General features: G+C 45.9%; 1 protein-coding gene across 4 annotated transcripts in view; it reads right to left on the reverse strand.

Moving 5' to 3' along the window:
• dennd1b (DENN/MADD domain containing 1B) overlaps nt 1-18,133 on the reverse strand; it is a 92,571-nt gene that overhangs the window by 21,215 nt on the left and 53,223 nt on the right. For all 4 annotated transcript variants that reach the window (XM_040015032.1, XM_040015033.1, XM_040015031.1 and 1 more), the window contains 5 exons: nt 17,137-17,237; nt 15,355-15,400; nt 14,109-14,210; nt 5,914-6,039; nt 2,205-2,306 (listed from right to left, as the gene is read on the reverse strand). In XM_040015032.1, the coding sequence (XP_039870966.1) occupies nt 2,205-2,306; nt 5,914-6,039; nt 14,109-14,210; nt 15,355-15,400; nt 17,137-17,237 (477 nt within the window). The remainder of the gene's footprint in view (nt 1-2,204; nt 2,307-5,913; nt 6,040-14,108; nt 14,211-15,354; nt 15,401-17,136; nt 17,238-18,133) is intronic.

Consider the following 18,133-nt stretch of genomic DNA (forward strand, 5'->3'; position numbering starts at 1 on the left):
GCTGTACGTGTAGGAGCTGAGGATGGTTGATAGGAAGCAGGTTAACGTTGACAGACCCCCCCCCCGCATTCTTTTGGATGATTTCTCCCACTTGCTGCTCGGAGCAGAGATGAGCTGGTGGACCGAGCAGAGAGGAAACACTGCAGGAAACTGCGAGTTTGCAAGAAGGTGAAAATGTGACATTTTAGAGGGGGGGGTCTAACTTTTGTGTCTACTTATTTTAGGGTCGGTTCACTTAAGAACCAGAACAACAGTAGGTTTTTAGTAATAGGAGGTAGTCCAGTTGTTATAATAAGGGCATTAAATGCAACTATTAGCCTTAAACGTCATGTGACACTGCAGGGTCTTTAGCTCCATAATTATAACGACGAACTCCTGAGTTTGCATGAATAACTCTGATTATTTGACTTGGCTGATTGCAGAACCAAAGAGCTGCTATGCAGTGAATTAAAACACTCCAAAAACACAAAGTACCTGCAGAAAAGCAATTTCCTGCTGAAACGGTAACACCTCAAACTAAGGTAACACCTCAACATTACGCACGTGTGTAATATGGTCTGTCAAGTCCAACAATGTGGTTTAAATTTTACTGCCGGCGTAATGTTGACGGTGTTAAAACCGCCCATTTGGGTTGTTGTGTAGCTTCGTTCCGTTTGAGCGTTGAGACTGTTTGTTTACACCGACAAAGCCTAAAAACGGAAGCTACGATTGGCCCGTGGTTCCCTCTGTCAACGATCCCGCCGGGAATAAAGCACAAAGTGCTCACCTCGGCCGGAGAAAAGGGAAAACAAACAGGAAGCAGAATAATTAAAGAAAGACTCTAATCCCTGCACATCTGTGGATGCTGATCCATTTGTTTAATAAAAGGGAGCAGTCCGAGTTTCTAACGTGCACTTTTGTGTCGTCAGCCGGTGACGTGACGCTAAAGATGTATTGCGTTAAAACAAATAACGAGAGTGTCGTCGGGTAAGAACGAGCTGGGAAAATAAAAATCCAACCATCTCCAGGACCACAGAAAACAAATGCGTGCACGTGTGTGGCCACGCCAGTCGAGTTTTGTTTGTGTGTTTCCGAGTGGATGTAGGTCACGGCCAGAGCAGCGCTCGGGTGAACCGCTGGCCTCTTTCACTTTAGTAGCGAGAGGAGTGGAGGAGATAAGCTCGCCCCATCTCCTGCGCTGGAGAGGAGGAGGAGATAAGGGCCTGTTTCCCAATGCTACCGCTGAGGCGTGAGCCAGCCGGGAGGATGCTTTGAACCGCTGCTCGCTATCTGCTCTGCCTGGGAAAATTATAAACAGAGTGTCCAGAGAAACAAAAGGTTGATTGAGGGCTGCTGTGCTGCGCTCTCGGGGGTAAATCGCACTAGTATCGTGGGTCAGAGAGCGCAAAGAAAAATCCGAGGGGCGAGAGGAAATTTGCTTCGGTGCCAGAGGTGCCTTTCCACTCGTCTCTGCTAAGTTTAGTATTACTGAAGGGATTTTGGGGGGAAAAACATATTAAGTATACATGAGTGGTTTTTAAGGGAAACCACACATGAATAAAGGATACCTGCTCGCGCTCAGGCACACAAACACACAGCAAGTAAACACACACACCACCCCGGCGGAGTTAACAAAACCTATACGAGGCGGATTTTAGATTTTCTGAGGAGCAAATTAAAATTCTGGTCCCATATTTTGATTTTATAGACACGTGGACATGATATCGGTTTTTCTTTTTGTACACCAGATAAAACCGAGCAGAGAAACATTAAGATGTGCACTAAGAGATATCCACTGTAAACTGTTTCTGGAGGTCAGTAACCTCACATAATCCCAGGCCTCTCGCCTCTACGTTCCTGCAAATCCAGCTGACAATTTGCTGAGCGCGAGACGAGCTACCAGGCAACTTTTATCTATAAAAATAAAAACTTTCACCAATGGAAACAAGAAATGTGCTCAAATATAACCTGATGGAAGAGGGTAGATTAACTGACCAAGTAAGCAGTCACTCAGTGTGTGCATACAACAGCTGACGGTGCTGATCTGAGGACGACCAACGGCCCTCTTTTATAGAACAGAATGCAAATATAGATAAAGATGTTACATTCTTTCCACTTCAGCACAGCGCGCGCACACACACACACGCGCGCACACACACACACACACACACACACACACACACACACACACACACACACACACACACACACACACACGTTTGTACCTGTTTGAAGAGCTGCAGGTTGACAGCCATGGACAGGAAGTTCTTCATGGTGCTCGAACGATGGCTCACGAAGCTTTCTTCACAGAACGTGATTGGCTCTCCCTGTTCAGAAAAACATTTTTGCTTAAAAACAACAAAACTCATTTTTGTTTGCACCAATCTGTTTTCGCACCAACGAAGCCGCAGGAAGCAGCACAGACGCGATATCCTGTTTTTTTAACGGCACCAGTTGTTGTTGTTTATGGAAGGATTCGTGTCATGCACATGATGTGTGGCATCGTTACACGCTGCATCTTTTAACCATCGAGTATTTCAGACGATTTCTTCATTAGTGAGCTAAAACCCAAACAGGAAGGAAGGAGGAAGAGTGGAAGTTGGGGGGGAAAAACAAAAAAAGGAAAATTAGAAACTGCTCCCCTGGCAATGCATACATGATCTCCCCTGGACCAGATACACGTCCCAGTAAACCCAACAGTGCTCCACACGAACACATTATTGCATTATTACCATTTCTTACATCATGTCTGTCGGCCTGTGAGCTACAGACACGCAGGATGACAACAGAACCACTACAGGCCAATCGCGCGCTGCCCCACGGTCCTTTTCCAGTTCACGTTCTCTCATAATTAACATAATTCACACAGATTTCAACGATGCTCCAAATTCTTCAGAGGTAAAACAATGTGCTTTGTCTGTTCCAGGCTACGAGCACAGCGCGCCACATAAAAACAACTTAACTACGCTGGAGAATAACCCCATTTTCAGGGACTGGCAGAGGATACCAGTGGCCCAAATTACATCACGGGAATACATTTCCACTTACATCACTAAAAGTTTTACGGCATATTATCTTGTAAGAGTTGAAAGTGACTCGCGGTTTAATCAGCTACAGACCACACTGCAGCGTGCAAAGCTGGATAGCATACTGAGAAGCTAACGGCTACTAAGGAAAAACAAAAATTCCCGAGTACACAGAGCTCAGTGTTCAAACTCGGAGCTGCCGTGCACGACTACGAGCGCCGCTGCAGGACTCTCCCATCTTTACAGGGACAGTTCACTGATGTGCGTTTGCGGAGGTTGTTCGATTCATCACCACCTGGTTACACGAAAACAAAGCTGGTGAGAAATTTCTACTTGGCTACATTTGCCAGCAGGAAGGTGATGCGCATCTCCTCCGTGGTTGCACCGTGGCTTTGCTTTGGGTTTGCTGTGGTAGAAAGAAAACCGTTCCTGGCTGCTTTACTGGTTTTATTTTTCATGCTGACAGGTGTTCTTTTTTAACTGGCTTGAGAGTGAGCGAGAAGCATTTAGCCCCCTATATTTAATGTAAGGAGGACGCACAGAGAACAGATTTCTCCATAGTGGGGAAGGACGAACATGTTTTTATCTGCAACCTTACAGGAGGAGCACAACAATCATTTTAGCTATTTTAAGAGACTCATTACACTGAACCACAAAGCTTCCAGGTTACAGAGGAAAAAGTGTAAAGTTTGATGATTGCCTGCTGTTTGTTCACATGGTGAACTTTTCCTGTACAGCAGAACAATAACAAACATCGATTGAAGGACTTGGTGTGATTTTACCACATCACAGGGTTCAATGCATGTCTTCATCCTGTCTTCCTTCTCTCAAACCAACCAATCACAGCAGATGGCCCCGCCCCTCCCTGAGCCTGGTTCTGCTGGAGGTTTCTTCCTGTTAAAAGGGAGTTTTTCCTTCCCACTGTTGCCAAAGTGCTGCTCATAGGGGGTCATATGATTGTTGTATGTATTGTTGTAGGGTCTACCTTACACTATAAAGCACCTTGAGGTGACTGTTGTTGGGATTCGGTGCTGTGTAAATAAAATTTAATTGAATTGAATTTCAAAATTGCAAATGCTGAGGATGAGCCAACAGCAAAAATGAGGAAGATTCTTTCAGACAGACGATGATGTGTCGGTCAGGCTTCATGCTTTAATGCGCAGTCTTCATTTAAAATGGAAACATTTTATTGCATGTTCTGGATGCTTCCATCTCATGCTGGCTTATATCTGTGCAGGCACTTTGCATACAAAGTTGCAAATTTTTGAGCAAACTGTAACTTTCTGAGATTATGCACTGAGAAGGTTTCTGTGTCTAAAATAATCGTTACCACTTTTAAACATGCGATTGCACCTCAACCACACTTATCCACAGCTTCACATCTGGCTGGATGATCTGAACTGGTTACACGTGTTGTTTAGTCAAACCTGAGCGAATAGGACCGACCGCACACCCGCCTACCCAGCCTGGCCTCACCGATGGTGGTAAAAACCGATTTGCTATTTCGGGTTCTTTTGTCAGACACCTGTGTTACTCCGAGCTAGCGAGAAGCACCTGGGGAGCTTTAACGTGAGCCGAAACCGACGATCTGCCCGTATAATCAGCCGATTGCTTTTCGACTCATTATCATTATCGAGTTTTGTTTCATTTACAACCCAGCGAGACTCTCACCGAGCATCCACACCCCTCCTTCTGTCGAGGCATATGGGTCTGTGAACTACAGAGCGCCTCAGCTCTCTCCGGGAAGATCTTTCCTTCAGAACGACGAGCAGAGCGATATTCCCCAAATTTCGGGACACGGGGTAGAGATCTTCTTTATTAAATCACAAGTGTAGTTTGTGCATGTATGTTAACTCCAAAGCTTTTACACAGATCCTAAAAGTCTAAAAGAAAACAGTGTGTGAACGTGAGCGAACTGAGAAATCGCCGCGCGATGCGCTCGCACGCACAAACACACAGAGTCTCGGCGCCTGTGTCAGAGGGGAGGCAGTTTGTTCGTATACAGCCTGTATACAAAGAAAAGAGAGACAGCATCAATAATGTAGCATCTTGACTCCGGGAGTCCACAAAGTCCAATTAATCTCAAAGCCAGAGGAACAAAGGCTTTGCTATCTGACAAACAGGACATGGTGTAGTTTGCTGTGCTCTGATTCAGACTTGATAAGCAGAAAAGATCTAGAAAAGAAATGTTAGGGGGCTTAGCAAAGGCGAGTTAAACACCAAAGGTGGCTAAAAGAGATCTTCAAAGGGAACGTCCCGACTCTTTTCGGCTCCTCTGACATTTCACCGTCTCAGACAAGCCCACCTTAGCTCCTCGCTCTGACTGAAAACACACCTTTCACTTTGAGTCGAAACAGATTAAATTTGACTCTGTTCAGCCAAACTGAAAATGCCGCTGTGTGCTGCGCATGCTTAGGAGAAAATACACCGGCCTATGTGCATCACTGCATATGAATGTACTGTATATAAACGCACGGTACCGGTCTGTGAGTCGTTTGGACTGGACCGTGAGAGTTGAGCCTCGGGTGTTTTTATCGTTAACTCTTTTTTTTGGTAGCAGTACAGGTTTTATTTTGTTGTATTTATCCGCGCCACCTTAAAGGTCGGTCCGTGAAAATATTGCTGGACATAAACCGGTCTGTGGCGCAAAAAAGGCTGGGGACCGCTGGTTTATAAGGTTGGGAAACCTGCAGTCAGCTGAGCCTGAAGGAGTCACAACGCTTCTCCCAGCATGTGAAAGATTTTGCACATATACACTCGGACACCGTACTCTTCACATTAGCGGTCATGCGTGATTTTTACACCACAAAAGTTAAATAAAAGCGTCGCCCATTGTTTGAGCGAACTCACTCTTTACGCACATTCAGTGGCTTTCAGTGATTAACATGGTGATTAATGACGTCCTTACAGGTTTATATCTGAGAGCGTCTCTGTAGGATCCAAACAGAGCGGCCTGCGCTCTCAGGAAGGCCCTCGCCACACCACTTCCCGTCGCTGTCGACTGCTTCTTCAGCTTGCTCTTCAGCGAGGACACCTGATGGAAAAGAAAATCGGGAGAGAGAGGTGGTGGGGTGCGGGGGAGAGACGGAGGGGTAAAAGTTAAATTATCACCTCTGAAATTGGTGGAAGAAACAGCTAGCCCATTCTGGGTGTGAAGTATCACATTTGCAGGTCATCTCAAAGAAGGGAAAGGAAAGAAAGGGAGAAGCTTCAGCCTTTCCACCGATCTGTTGTGCTGCTGGGAGCACCTGCTGCTTTGCTAATTGAGCGGAGCACGGGGGCGGCGAGGAGGAGGGGACATCGGCGAGGAAATGGAAACTCGCATTCTTGATTTTCCTCTCTCACCCTCTCCTTACTGCACTTCACCCCCCTCCCTCCGCCGCCCATCACCTTCTTGCTTTTTTCACCATCTCTCCCTCCTGCTTTCCCCTCCCCTCTTGGCTCTGCTGGACTCCCTCTAGAAGAGGATTCTTGACATAAAGCGTCTTTAATTATTTTCCCCTCTCCTGGCTCTGTCTCCAGGACTCCAGGCGAGAGTGGAGGAGCAGCAGGCCCGAGCTTGTTTTAGGATGACAAAAGATTCACCCCGGCCACCGGGCCCTGGGGAGTCTGGGAAGGAAGTTGTCAAGAGGCTCTCCTCACCTGCTCAGCAGTAGTCTGTGTTGTGGCAGTGCGAGGAGGAGGCAGAGCTAGCGAGGCACTGCTCCTCTCTGTGTGGGCTGTGCCAGCCTAGCACAAAAGCACAATGTTTGATCGGGTTGCGCAGGAAGTCTAGATTACTCTAACAGTGGGCTGGTAGCGCTGGCTTTGAATCCCAATTGCAAAAGGAAAACATTACGTTTAACCTTCAACCTCAATTAGCGAGAAATGGATCGAGTGCACCTCCAAACTTTGCATTGTTTCAGTCTATATTCTACACCAGCGTAAAACAGGTTGAAATACCACCCTGCCAAACTGGGACACAAACTGGGAGTGCACAATGACCACCAAGAAAAGGGAAAATTCCCGTTTGAATTAATCTAACGTAGAGTCATCGTGTCGAGGTTTCTCAAACGTACCAGTGTTGTTCCTGTTACTCTCATCTATCACATCACCGCACGCACTCTGTTTATTTGCACACCTCTTAAATCGCTATTTGCACATTTTTACTGTAAATGACGGTGGCCCTGAGAGGCCAAACGGACTGCAACTTAAGAAAACACCAGCAATAAGAAAAACGCTGCAAAAGCACACAAAACACACCGGAAATGGGGAAACGGAAATAGGAAAAAAGTTATTTCCAAAAGCACAAGTGTTTCTGGGGAAACAATAACCGACAAAACAGTTGCAGGAACCAAAACATGCTAAGAATTGCGCTGAGAGACACTTAAACCAAGCGGAGGACCTGTCGGAGAGGTGTGTTAGCCCAACTAAAAATTACGAGATTAAAACACACTTACCTAGCATGTTTTGGTTCCTGCAACTGGTCCGTCAGGTTATTGTCTCCCCAGAAACACTTCCCTTGTGCTTTCGGAAACCTGTGTTTCCTATTTCCGTTGTGTTTTGTGTGCTTTTGCAGCTGGTGTTTGTTTAAGTTGCAGTCCGTTTGGCCTCTCAGGGCCACCGTAGTAAATTTTTAAATTTAAAATCTGTAAATTTTGTAAATTTGCTTATTGTAATTTAATGGTCGGAATTTGAAATAAGCATTTCACCACATGTCGTACTGTGTATGTGTGTGAGACGAATAAAATTTGAGTATCTGCGGCGAAAAAGTCAAAGCGATGAAAGCAGAAAAACATCTGACCGCATGTTTGCAGCAAATATGATAAAGTGCTGATCTGGTCTGTGGTCGCGCACATCGCGCCGCGGCGTTGGGGGGATTTTGTCATCTGGCATCTGCAATTAGCCGATCTGGGAAACTTCAGGGAGGAGAAGCAAAGTGTTAGCACAGCTCACACGGAGGACATGTGGGGAGAGGCAGAAAGAAAGGCAGCCGGAGAGTGTGGCGGTTTAACTGGGACAAAGACAAAATGAACAGTGTTGATTTGGCTCCCCTGGGCTTTCTCACTCTCCACAGCGTCCCCGTGCTGCCATCGCAAATGCTCCCAGGCATCAAACAGAAAGTTTATCACGGTTAAATTAACAAGTGTCATCTCCATATTCACTCATTGTGCTAAATGCTTTTATGTTTATGTAAAGCCCTTTTTGGAATTAATATTTAATGTTTATGTGCATTTTCACTGTTTTCCCCCTTCCTCGCAAATCATTAAACTGCCTCCCCCCCCTCTCCTTTTTGGAGGGGGGAATCAAAGCGAACACAATGCCAGTCTACGAGGGGGAGGCATACCCCCGAAGACTGTCAGAGGAGCCGGATAGTGGAGTTTACTGTGCGCACTGCAGCTTTGAACGGGTGAGAGCGCCGCGAACACTTTTTAATGAGGTGGGGACACAATCACGGTTTTGTTTTTTTACTTCCCGGCGTTTGAAAAACGGGCGATAAAGCGAAGAGTTGGAAGTTTCACCTTCGTTCACGGGAAGAGTTCAAAAATCCTCCTTCGGTCACACGTAGCGATTAATTAAATTGTCAGATATTACAAATCAAATATAGTCGTAGCTGTTTGGTTAATAGAAATGAAAACGCGCCTGGCACGGGAACAAAAAAGAAAGAAATAAAACCAACGTGTACGTCGTAATTGGGTTTTGAATATGGCGCCTACGCCACAATCATCAGGTGTGCCTCCGCGGTAATGGCTCTGTCAAACTAATTAACTTCTGCAGTTTGAGTGAAGCTAACGAGATGCGTACAGGCATCAGAGGAAGGCCAGGCTCTACAGGTGATAACCCTATTTGGCAGTGACATTTTTTAGTGTAAAGTCACAGTGGCGGTGATGAGATCAAAGCCAGAGAGTCCCCCATTGGGTCCAATTAGAACTATAGCATTGTACAGGGAAGGGGTGGCAGGGGGAGAGAGGGGAGTGGGCGGTTGTCGGAGAGAGACACAGAGAGAGGGAGAGAGGGGAAAACTGTTGAGTTATGATATTCATAATCTATGCAGAGAGGCCTTTCCAGTACAGGTCTTCTCCCCATAGCTGTGATCTTTTCAATTTACATCAAGGGAAGATGGTCGGGGATGAAAGCGGGGCATCCAGGCGCTCGGCCCCCAGAGGGCAGACACGGGGCCTCATTAAGGCCCGGCCCAGCCAGCCCCAAACAGGATTTGAAGTGCGTCACATAAAGAGCACGGGGTCAAAGGTCAGACATAGAACAGATCTCCATTTAACTCTCCAGCTGGAGATGGTAATTAGCAGGTGCAATGATGATCCCTGCCTGAATGTAAGGGATGATACCTCTGTAGGTGACACCAGGCATCTGTGTGAACGCGCGCGAAAGTCTGCGCTCACGCCGCCGCCTTGATGCATCGAGTGAGCATCAATCAAGGGCATCGCCTCGCACTGCTGCGCACGTGTGCAGGAAACGCACGAAACGCACGAGCTTTTGGAGAATTTTTAAAAAAAGCAAACTTACCATGTGATTTCCTGTTTTGTAAAGTGACACAGAATCAGGTAATGATGACGCACACAAACGTTCACTTTTAATAAACAAAAGGAGAAGAAAAAACATCTGCAAACGAGCTCGATTATATACAGATATGTAGAATTTTACTTTAAATTTTTACTCGGGCATTACAAAAAAAAAAAAAGTCTCACAAATAACGACCCCGATGCTTCTGTTGTTTTAAAAGAACGAATAAAAAGTTGGATTTTCTTCTCACAAAAAAGGAATGTTTTGTTTAAGAATCTGTCCAGGGAAAGAAAGCCATGGGGACGCAATTAAAGAACTACAAAGAAAAAAATAGTTATGAAAATCTCCCACTTTCTTTTGATGTGCTGCAGTCTGAACTGTACACACACACACACAAATCTGAACAAAGACGCACAGAGAACCCACACACACACACACACACACACACACACACAGAGAACGCAACTTGGAATCTGTGAGAAATCATTCATTCTTTCAATTAAAGATAAATATTAGATATCTTTTAAACCGCAAAATGAAAATTAACCATAAAAATGCAGAACAAAGACAAATCTACACAAATACAATCGATACTAGTTTCAGGTTTGACTGCAAGAAATTATTATTTTTTAAATCAGTAAAGCAGTGGAAGAAAAAACTAAAGGATAAAGTATTCAGAGCGTTGCAATACATTAGTCAGGCGAAATGAGAAAGGGTGAGAAAGCAAAGGGGGGAAGCAGCGTGTGTGTGTGTGTGTGTGTGTGTGTGTGTGTGTGTGTGTGTGTGTGTGTGTGTGTGTGTGTGTGTTTTAATAGGGCTCTCTCATTGCCATGAGATTCTGCCCGGTGTGGGGTTACTTTGTCAAGCTGACCTCTTATAGCAGCTGAGCGGCTGAGTTTTGCATACATAATTAACTACAGCTAAATGTCATCCCTCACTTCAATAACTAACGCAGTGGGTGATGCTGCTCTCCCTTTTTGACTTCTAATCCAGAGCGAAGCGCCGGCAGACCGACTATGTGAAAATGAAGTGCAGCTTTTTAAACTCCACGCGAGTCAATGAAGGGCTGCTAACGCTGCAGCGGGAGTGTGTGCGCCTCAGAAAGACAAATCACAACCTGGACAACGAGGCTTTAAATGAGCACCGTCTGACGTTTGCAGTCGGTACAATGCAGACTCACAACAAGGAAATCAGATACTTTGCTTGCAGCTTGTTATGATGCGGTGCAGATTCCAGGACTGTTTCTGGTAAAGTACAGCGTGTAGCCGGGGTGGAGCGACTGCTTTCCCGGCGCTGAGCTACCACGTAGTTGCAGCACAGCATGCGAGGGACTTTACCGTAGGCAGCTTTGCTTTAAGTGAAGCAAACTTGACTTATTCTGAAGTGAAAATGGACAAAATCTGAGCAGAAAGTTTACCCCAAACTACACATGAACGACAAACGTTCCTCCGGCGTGCGGGTGTCTCCGTGTGAGTGTTGCCTGCTGTTGTCGGCCGCGCTCTGCTCTACATGATGACGTAGATGTTGTTTTCTGGAAAATGTCAGAAACCGAACACCAAATTAAAGCTGCGATGTTTGATTAAGTGCGCCAGGTGATCTCAGGAGAGGCGCGCAGACGCAGCCTCAACCCCCTCGTTCATTTGTAAACCTCCAAATGTAGGCTTGAAATACAGGAAGTAGGAGTGTACGCTGTAAATCCCCCCCTTGATTGGGAATACAAATGATCAAATGTGCGAAGGCTAGGTACGCACGGGTACGCGGTGTCAGCAAAGTAGCGAGAGGCAGAGAGGAGGAGAATAGAAGGAATTAGGCTGTGATGTGAGAGGGAGCATCTGAAAATAAAGATGTGAGCTGCATTGTAGCAGCTCACCTTGAATACGCGGCACAGAAAGAATAATACATGAAAACAAAAAATTCTTCCATCATTGGTTTGAGATCAACTGCCAGGATCAAAAAACAATCCGATTCAGACGTGCGGTGTTTGTTTTCGGAATTAACAGACTCCTAATTTGCTATTCTTGGATACTTTTAATGACTGGTGGAGTAAACAGCTCCTCCAACCAAAAGCCAATTATAACTTTATCAGCACAATCTCTGCTGAAGAATCGCGGCTCTCAGAGAAGGAAACAAAAATACCTTGATCTTCCAGGGAAAACTACAGCTTCTTTTTTATTTGTTTTTATCGACTATTCCTTTTCAGTAAGCTTGTCAACACGTTGCTTTTACTGACACGAGCGCAGCCTGTTGTGAGATCAACATTAATGTATAAAAAAAAAAAGTATCGAAACTTTTGGTTAAAGCAACTCTAAATAATGCAAAATCCTGCCAGAGCACTGTAGGCTCCATTTGTCTGATAATATCAGGCCTTTTATTTAAAAACAACAGTCAACAAACAAACAAAGTTCCCTGTTTCAAACAAACACACGGCTTTGCTGTGGACCGCCACGCTTCAGATATTCCTCATGTTCCAAATAAAAACAAAAAAGACAAAAAGAAATTAATTCTGAATCTTTGATTAATGTGACGTTTCCAATTTAAAAACAATAAAAATCAAGAGTTGCCCTCAAACGTTGGCGGCATCCTTACCAATTACTCTCAGTCAGATCTTTCCTTCTCGCTACTGGCGTGGTAGCGTTCGTAATAGTCAATAAATCTAAAATATTATGTGTGAAGTTGCGGGAAAAGACCATTAAGGGGGCGGAGCTGGAGCAGGGGTCCCGTCTGAAAGACAGACACTAATTCGGGACAACTGTGAACTCTGAACCCGCTAAAAGCTCGGCCACTGGTCAGCAGATCCTCGTAATGGAGTCCACATGTGCTCGCGCCGCCACAATTAAACGGATCTCCAAAGGTTTCCTTAAATCAACATCGGGGTGTTTTTAGTCGTACGCGCAGAAGAACCGCCCGTGGCCTTTGAATCCATTTGATGCTGTTATATATTCACACAAAGTGAAATAATCGTTGGGCTTCACGCCGAATAAAGCCCGAGCGTTACAGCGAGAACCGCCGAGAAACCAGGAGCGCCTTTCATAGCTCGGCAGCTCAGCCCAGGCAGAGAATCGCTCAGCATTAATCAAGATTTCAGGCCTCACTTTGACAAACTGCACAATGCCTCCTTTTGTGTAAACACAAACATCAAATGCCATGTGGCGTGTCCTCATCACTAACAAGCAAACTAACAAGAGACCTGGAATTCCACTCAATTAGTACCTGCTCGCTTTGTTATTAATCTGCTAACCTCCGCGAAGAGATGAGAGGAGACAGGAGGGGGAAATGAACGGGAATAAAAACAACAACAATTTGTTACGATAAATATATTAATGCCAGCAAAGTTTCCGTTTCAGGTGGTGTAATTCGACGTGATGTGCAGGCTATGTTCTGTCATTAGTCAGGAAAAATGGCGAGTGGGGATCAAAGCAAAAAAGCCTCCGAGCCTGCCACTTAATTTATCACACGGCAAAGACAAAGGCTTCTCTCTCCGCTTCTGTCGCCTTCAAAAGCCCCGACTCTTTTTTTATGACAAACTCAGTTTGCAATTTAATTTAGGGATTCGGTCCCTGGGTGCAGAAAAGCAAGCAGGCAGGAAGTGAGAAGAAGGTAGCCAGACAGGCAGAGAAGCACGAGAAGCAAACAGCGGCTGCGGGAAACGTCCAGGCAGGCGGGAAGCGCTGCGAGGGCGGGAGACAAGAAGGCAGACAGGTGCCATGAAACTCGAGCAGTCAGGCAGGCAAACGGGCGAGAGAGCTGGCAGAAAGTGTAAAAGAGATGGGTGCACACAGTAAAGAGGCATTCACACACGCTAGCAGGCTGAGCAGCGCTAAACCAGGAGAACCAGAGAAGTGTGGGAGTGCGAGCAGGTCTGGAGTCTGCTGGGCAGTGGATGAAATTATGTCCTGCTGCTGGGACAGGAGTCCTGTAGGCGGCGGAGCCCGAGCATATACTGTTAGCAGCGTGGGTAATAGAGCGTCCGCAGCCTCGGCGGGGCCTCGCCGTCTCACGGCGGAGCTTTAAACACACACCGTGAAGAAGAGCTAAACAAACACCACAAAGACCGGTGTGTGCGAGTGACCCCGACGCCACGGTGATGCTTCCCGTAGCACTGACCGGCGTCGGCGCTCCGTTAATTAAAGAGACGACGCGCTGGCAGGTGGCTTCACTGCCCACTCTGGTAATTGGCCCCTTTCTTCCCACTCTCTCCCCCCACAAAATCACCCATCTCTGCCTTTTCTTTTCTCTGCCTCCTCCTATCTCTCCTCCTCAGAAACGTGCCAGTGGGCAGGCAGAAACGCAAGACTTTGTGAAATAATGATTAGAATGGATGGAGATGAAGGGAAGGGAGTTTCACATTTTCCCACAAGCCTCTGATGGTCGGGGAATGCTGTTTGCCTTCCAGCGTCATACGACGCGACGGGAGTTTACTTTAGACAGCCGCAGTCTGAGGAGCCAGTGCTGCAGTCATTAATGATGCGGGGAGGGGACAGAGCCGTGCTCTGACAAGTTTCTGGATGTGTGTGCGCTTTAGTTTTCTTGCCATGCGCGTGTGCACGTGAGATTACTGCGTGTGTGTGCGATGTAGCAATAAAAGCTGCGCGTTGGTCTCACCACGTCACTCGGGAGGTTGTGCAGGTCGTCGAAAGGGCTCTCCAGGGTGTTTGTATCCACGTTCAGGATGACCACGTCCTCCAGCGATCGACTGCGCACTCTCTACGGGAGGAAAAGGGCGACGTTAGTGCAGCAGCGTAGATATTCTCATCATTATTATTTCACAAGTTTCAAAAGTACACACATACACTCAAAGCGATCATTTATTGTTTTTCTTAATGATGGTTGTGCTGGAGACTTCCTGTGCATCTGACATCTTTCAACGTAATAAATATTTGTATTTGTGGAATTATTAAATTGTGAAACGACGCCACGGTTTTAAACCCGCAGTGTGGCCCAGGTGCGTTTCCCGGGAGACAAAGTTATTTCTGTCCTGAAGCCCCGGGAACATGAACATCCAGCAGCCGCGGTTAAAGCTGCACAGTTACCACACTCCTTTACGATTAAGGATGAAAAATGGCGCGTGGGGGAGAAAAATGATTAGAACGTGTTTACGGTAACGCGCGCGCAGACGCGAGCTGGCGAAATGAAGAATGGCACCGAGAGAAAACATTTGGACCGCGCGAACATTTTCCACAGCACCAAAAACCTCACGCATCAATAACAACACCGTGATGCTGCGGCGTGCCGCACGCATCCTGATGGCGACAAATTCAACAATTATTTCAGTGTGGTGCAGGATGCAGGCAGGTGTGTGTGCGGGGAAGGCGGGTGGGGGGGGGCAGCGTTGTGTGTGAATTTCTAGTTTGTCACTTTTGTGACAGCCTGTGCAGCGGAGGCTCACATGCTGATCTGGACTAATTATGTAGTGGCGGAAAGAAGGTCTGTCACGGATGCAGAGTGTGATAAATACTGCCACTGCCGCAACTGTCAGACAAATATCACACACACACACACGTGTGCATTAGAACATATGCATCTGCACAAACACACACACCTACATACTAACACTTACACACAAGTGTAAGCGTGTGTGTTCTTGCAACATGCATTCACACAAAGCAGCAGTGCTGCTGATGACTTGCCCCCCAAACAACACAATGAAGTAGGAAAGCTCTTTGTTTGCAGATGCTTTCTTGGGCTTCTGTGTACGTTTGCTTTAAGGAAGCACGAAAGCAGCAGAGGAAGTGAAAAGAGAAGAAAATATAGCTGTCAAATTTTATTGAAACACTCAAATGAAAACCATCTACAAAATGAACACGTGACGTTCAAATCTACTGAAAATGCTAAAGACTTTCGAACATACCTCGAGCAGACTGAGATGAACTCCCACAAAGTACGGCATAGGGGCGCTGTGGACAGAAAGAGTGAGACCTGTGAGATCAGACGCTTACACGGAGGAAACATTCACGGAGGACACTTCAGCGATGACACGAGTCTTTGAAATAAAAAAATCACAGCTGTGGAAATTAGTTTCTTTGTATTCCATAAATGTAATCTGAATACATTTCAGGGTTACATGTGCTGAAATGTGAAGGCCTGACTCAAAATGATTAAGAACAGTGGTAATCACGTATCGCTAAAAATAACAACGGTCACTAATCCTTAAAATAATTACAGTTGACACTGCTGCATGTACTGACAACTATATTTAATTGAACCCAGCTGACAGGCACAGGCAGCACATTTTCTATTCACTGTAAGGTTTGTGATTATTTCCCAACAGCATCAGATTAACTGCAGCAGCACAAACTAATCTCACGTTACAGGATTTATTCTTAAAAGCACAAAATGTGTTCTCGCCTTCCTTACATCGCTGATTGAGACTGAATAAAAGATTAAACAAGAACAGTTTAAAAATAACACACCGACTTCTACTGACAGAAATGCAAAACTTACTGGTTAATAACAAAAGTATAAAACAACAAGCATCAGTGGAGCATTTAAGGCTTGGTTTCTCTCCGAGTCGACTGATAGTTTCAGGAAGTGCAGAAAGAATTATTCCCTCAGAAAGTTAAAGGGCAGATGTGTCAAGAGTTTTATTTTTATTTTCAAAAACAACAAAAAATAAAGTGTTTGGTTTTTCGGGGTTATTATCATGTCGTCCTTATTTGGTGTGATATATATCTTCGTTTTCAAAGTTTGCGGAAAGGAAAAGTTGAATCACGGACCGCTCCCCATCAGCACGAGGAATAAAATCAACAAAAACAGTCAAATAATAGAAACCATTTTTACGATGAGGTTTACAGAGGCGGTAATAATCGGATAGTTTGGGGTCAGCGTGTTCCTGGCCAGAATGATTCAGCAGCCACAGGCTTGTAATCAGCTTAAAGCAACTGAAAAACAAGCAGCAGGCCTGGATGCTGTTTTATGAATGTTCGACATTTACGCAGATCCAGTTACACAAACAGTAGACGCACAGGCATGGGCAGAGACGCTCATGCACACACACACACACACATCTAATGTAATTGCATTATCTAATCAGCGCATGAGGACACCGCTGTGATTGAATAAGATAATGATGAGTCTTTGCAGAGTGTTGAAAATCACATTTCACTGTCAGTGATTTATAGCTTCTTCAAGCCAAATGTCGCTGATGGTGAAGCGCTGGACAAACGTAACCGCGCTGCAAACGCTTTCACGCGTTCAGATCTGACGTTGACCAGAGCACGTGCGGCTTTGCAGACGAGCCGCGACTCCCGCTCCGCATCCAGTTTCAGTCAAATCCGTCCAGATTTGTCGGATCTGCGTTGGATCGCTAATGAAACCCTGAGAGAGCCCAGATGATGAGAGCGCGGCGGCGCCGGCATGAAATATGGAGCCCGGTGATCGGGGCCGTTCATTATGTCGAGGAAGCCACACGTGAGAAGTCGCGCCACGAGAGGAATCGCAAGAACATGAAGAATGGGTGGGAGAAGGTGTGAACACGAGTGTCTGCACTTTTAGTGGCAGAGCACGCCACGCCGCGCGTGCACGTCTGCACACGTGTGCGCGTCTGCACACGTGTGCGCTGGAGAGAAAACACTGGTGATGCTGATGCTCGTGGTGTTTGCTGCGTGTGTGCTGCAGAGGTGGTCAGCCTTACCAGCAGTAGTCCAGAAGATGCGGGGGCAGCACAGGGATGAAGATGTGCTGCCAGTACATGGGAAAGAGCAAAGCGGCGGCGCCGTGGACACACGCCGTTAACTGCAGGAAGAGAGAGAAGATGTGAGGAGGAGGGATTCAAAAGGAAAAACTTTGAGCAACAACATAAAATTCATGAAAAGGCAGAACAGTTTGGAGACTCTGATTTGTGCTCTTGGTGAAAGTAATTTTAAGTAATAAATTACTTTTAAGAAATGACTACAGTGGCCCCGCCCACACCCTGTTATGTCCTTTAATATAAACCAAACATGCAGTCGTTTCATGCGAACACATCCTCGTCCGTTTCTGATGGCCGAGCCCGCTGACAGGGCCCGCCTCCGACCTCGTGACAGAGAAAGCAGAGACGACTGATGTGAAAAGAAAACTATTAAAAAGATTGATCTAAGGAAAGCAGCCAACACGCATCCAGCGCCGTCTCCGTATCGATTTACTTGTCCAGGGTCATTAGAGCAAACACGTTTTGCTGCTATTGCACCTGGCCATTACGAGTCATTACTTTAAAACACTGATTCTGACCCCATTTTTTTTAAAGAGTCAGAGTTCATTATTAAACTCTTTTTCAATCAGTGTCAGTAAGTGGGGATTGTGCTGTGACCTGCACAAAAGCAACAAAAGAAAGCCAAAACAGTCTGACAGTAGCCATAAAAATCAGAATTACCCCGACCACGATGGCTGGGAAATTAAAAGGGAAAAGACGGAATAATTAACCTCTTTTTTTAAACAAATGATGAGGAGCAATCACGTGAAGATGACACTGCTTTTCAAAGGAGCTTTTTACACTGTCAAACCAATATTACACCCAGAACTAAAGTCATTGTCTTCCATTGTCTTAAAGCCAGCATCTCCCTCTTGACATCTCATCACATGAAACCGAGCTACAGTAATGACCTGCAGCGCACACGCACACACACACACACACACACACACACACACACACA

This window comes from Simochromis diagramma, unplaced genomic scaffold, assembly GCF_900408965.1.
Source record: "Simochromis diagramma unplaced genomic scaffold, fSimDia1.1 OVJJ01000453.1, whole genome shotgun sequence".
NCBI lineage: Eukaryota > Metazoa > Chordata > Actinopteri > Cichliformes > Cichlidae > Simochromis > Simochromis diagramma.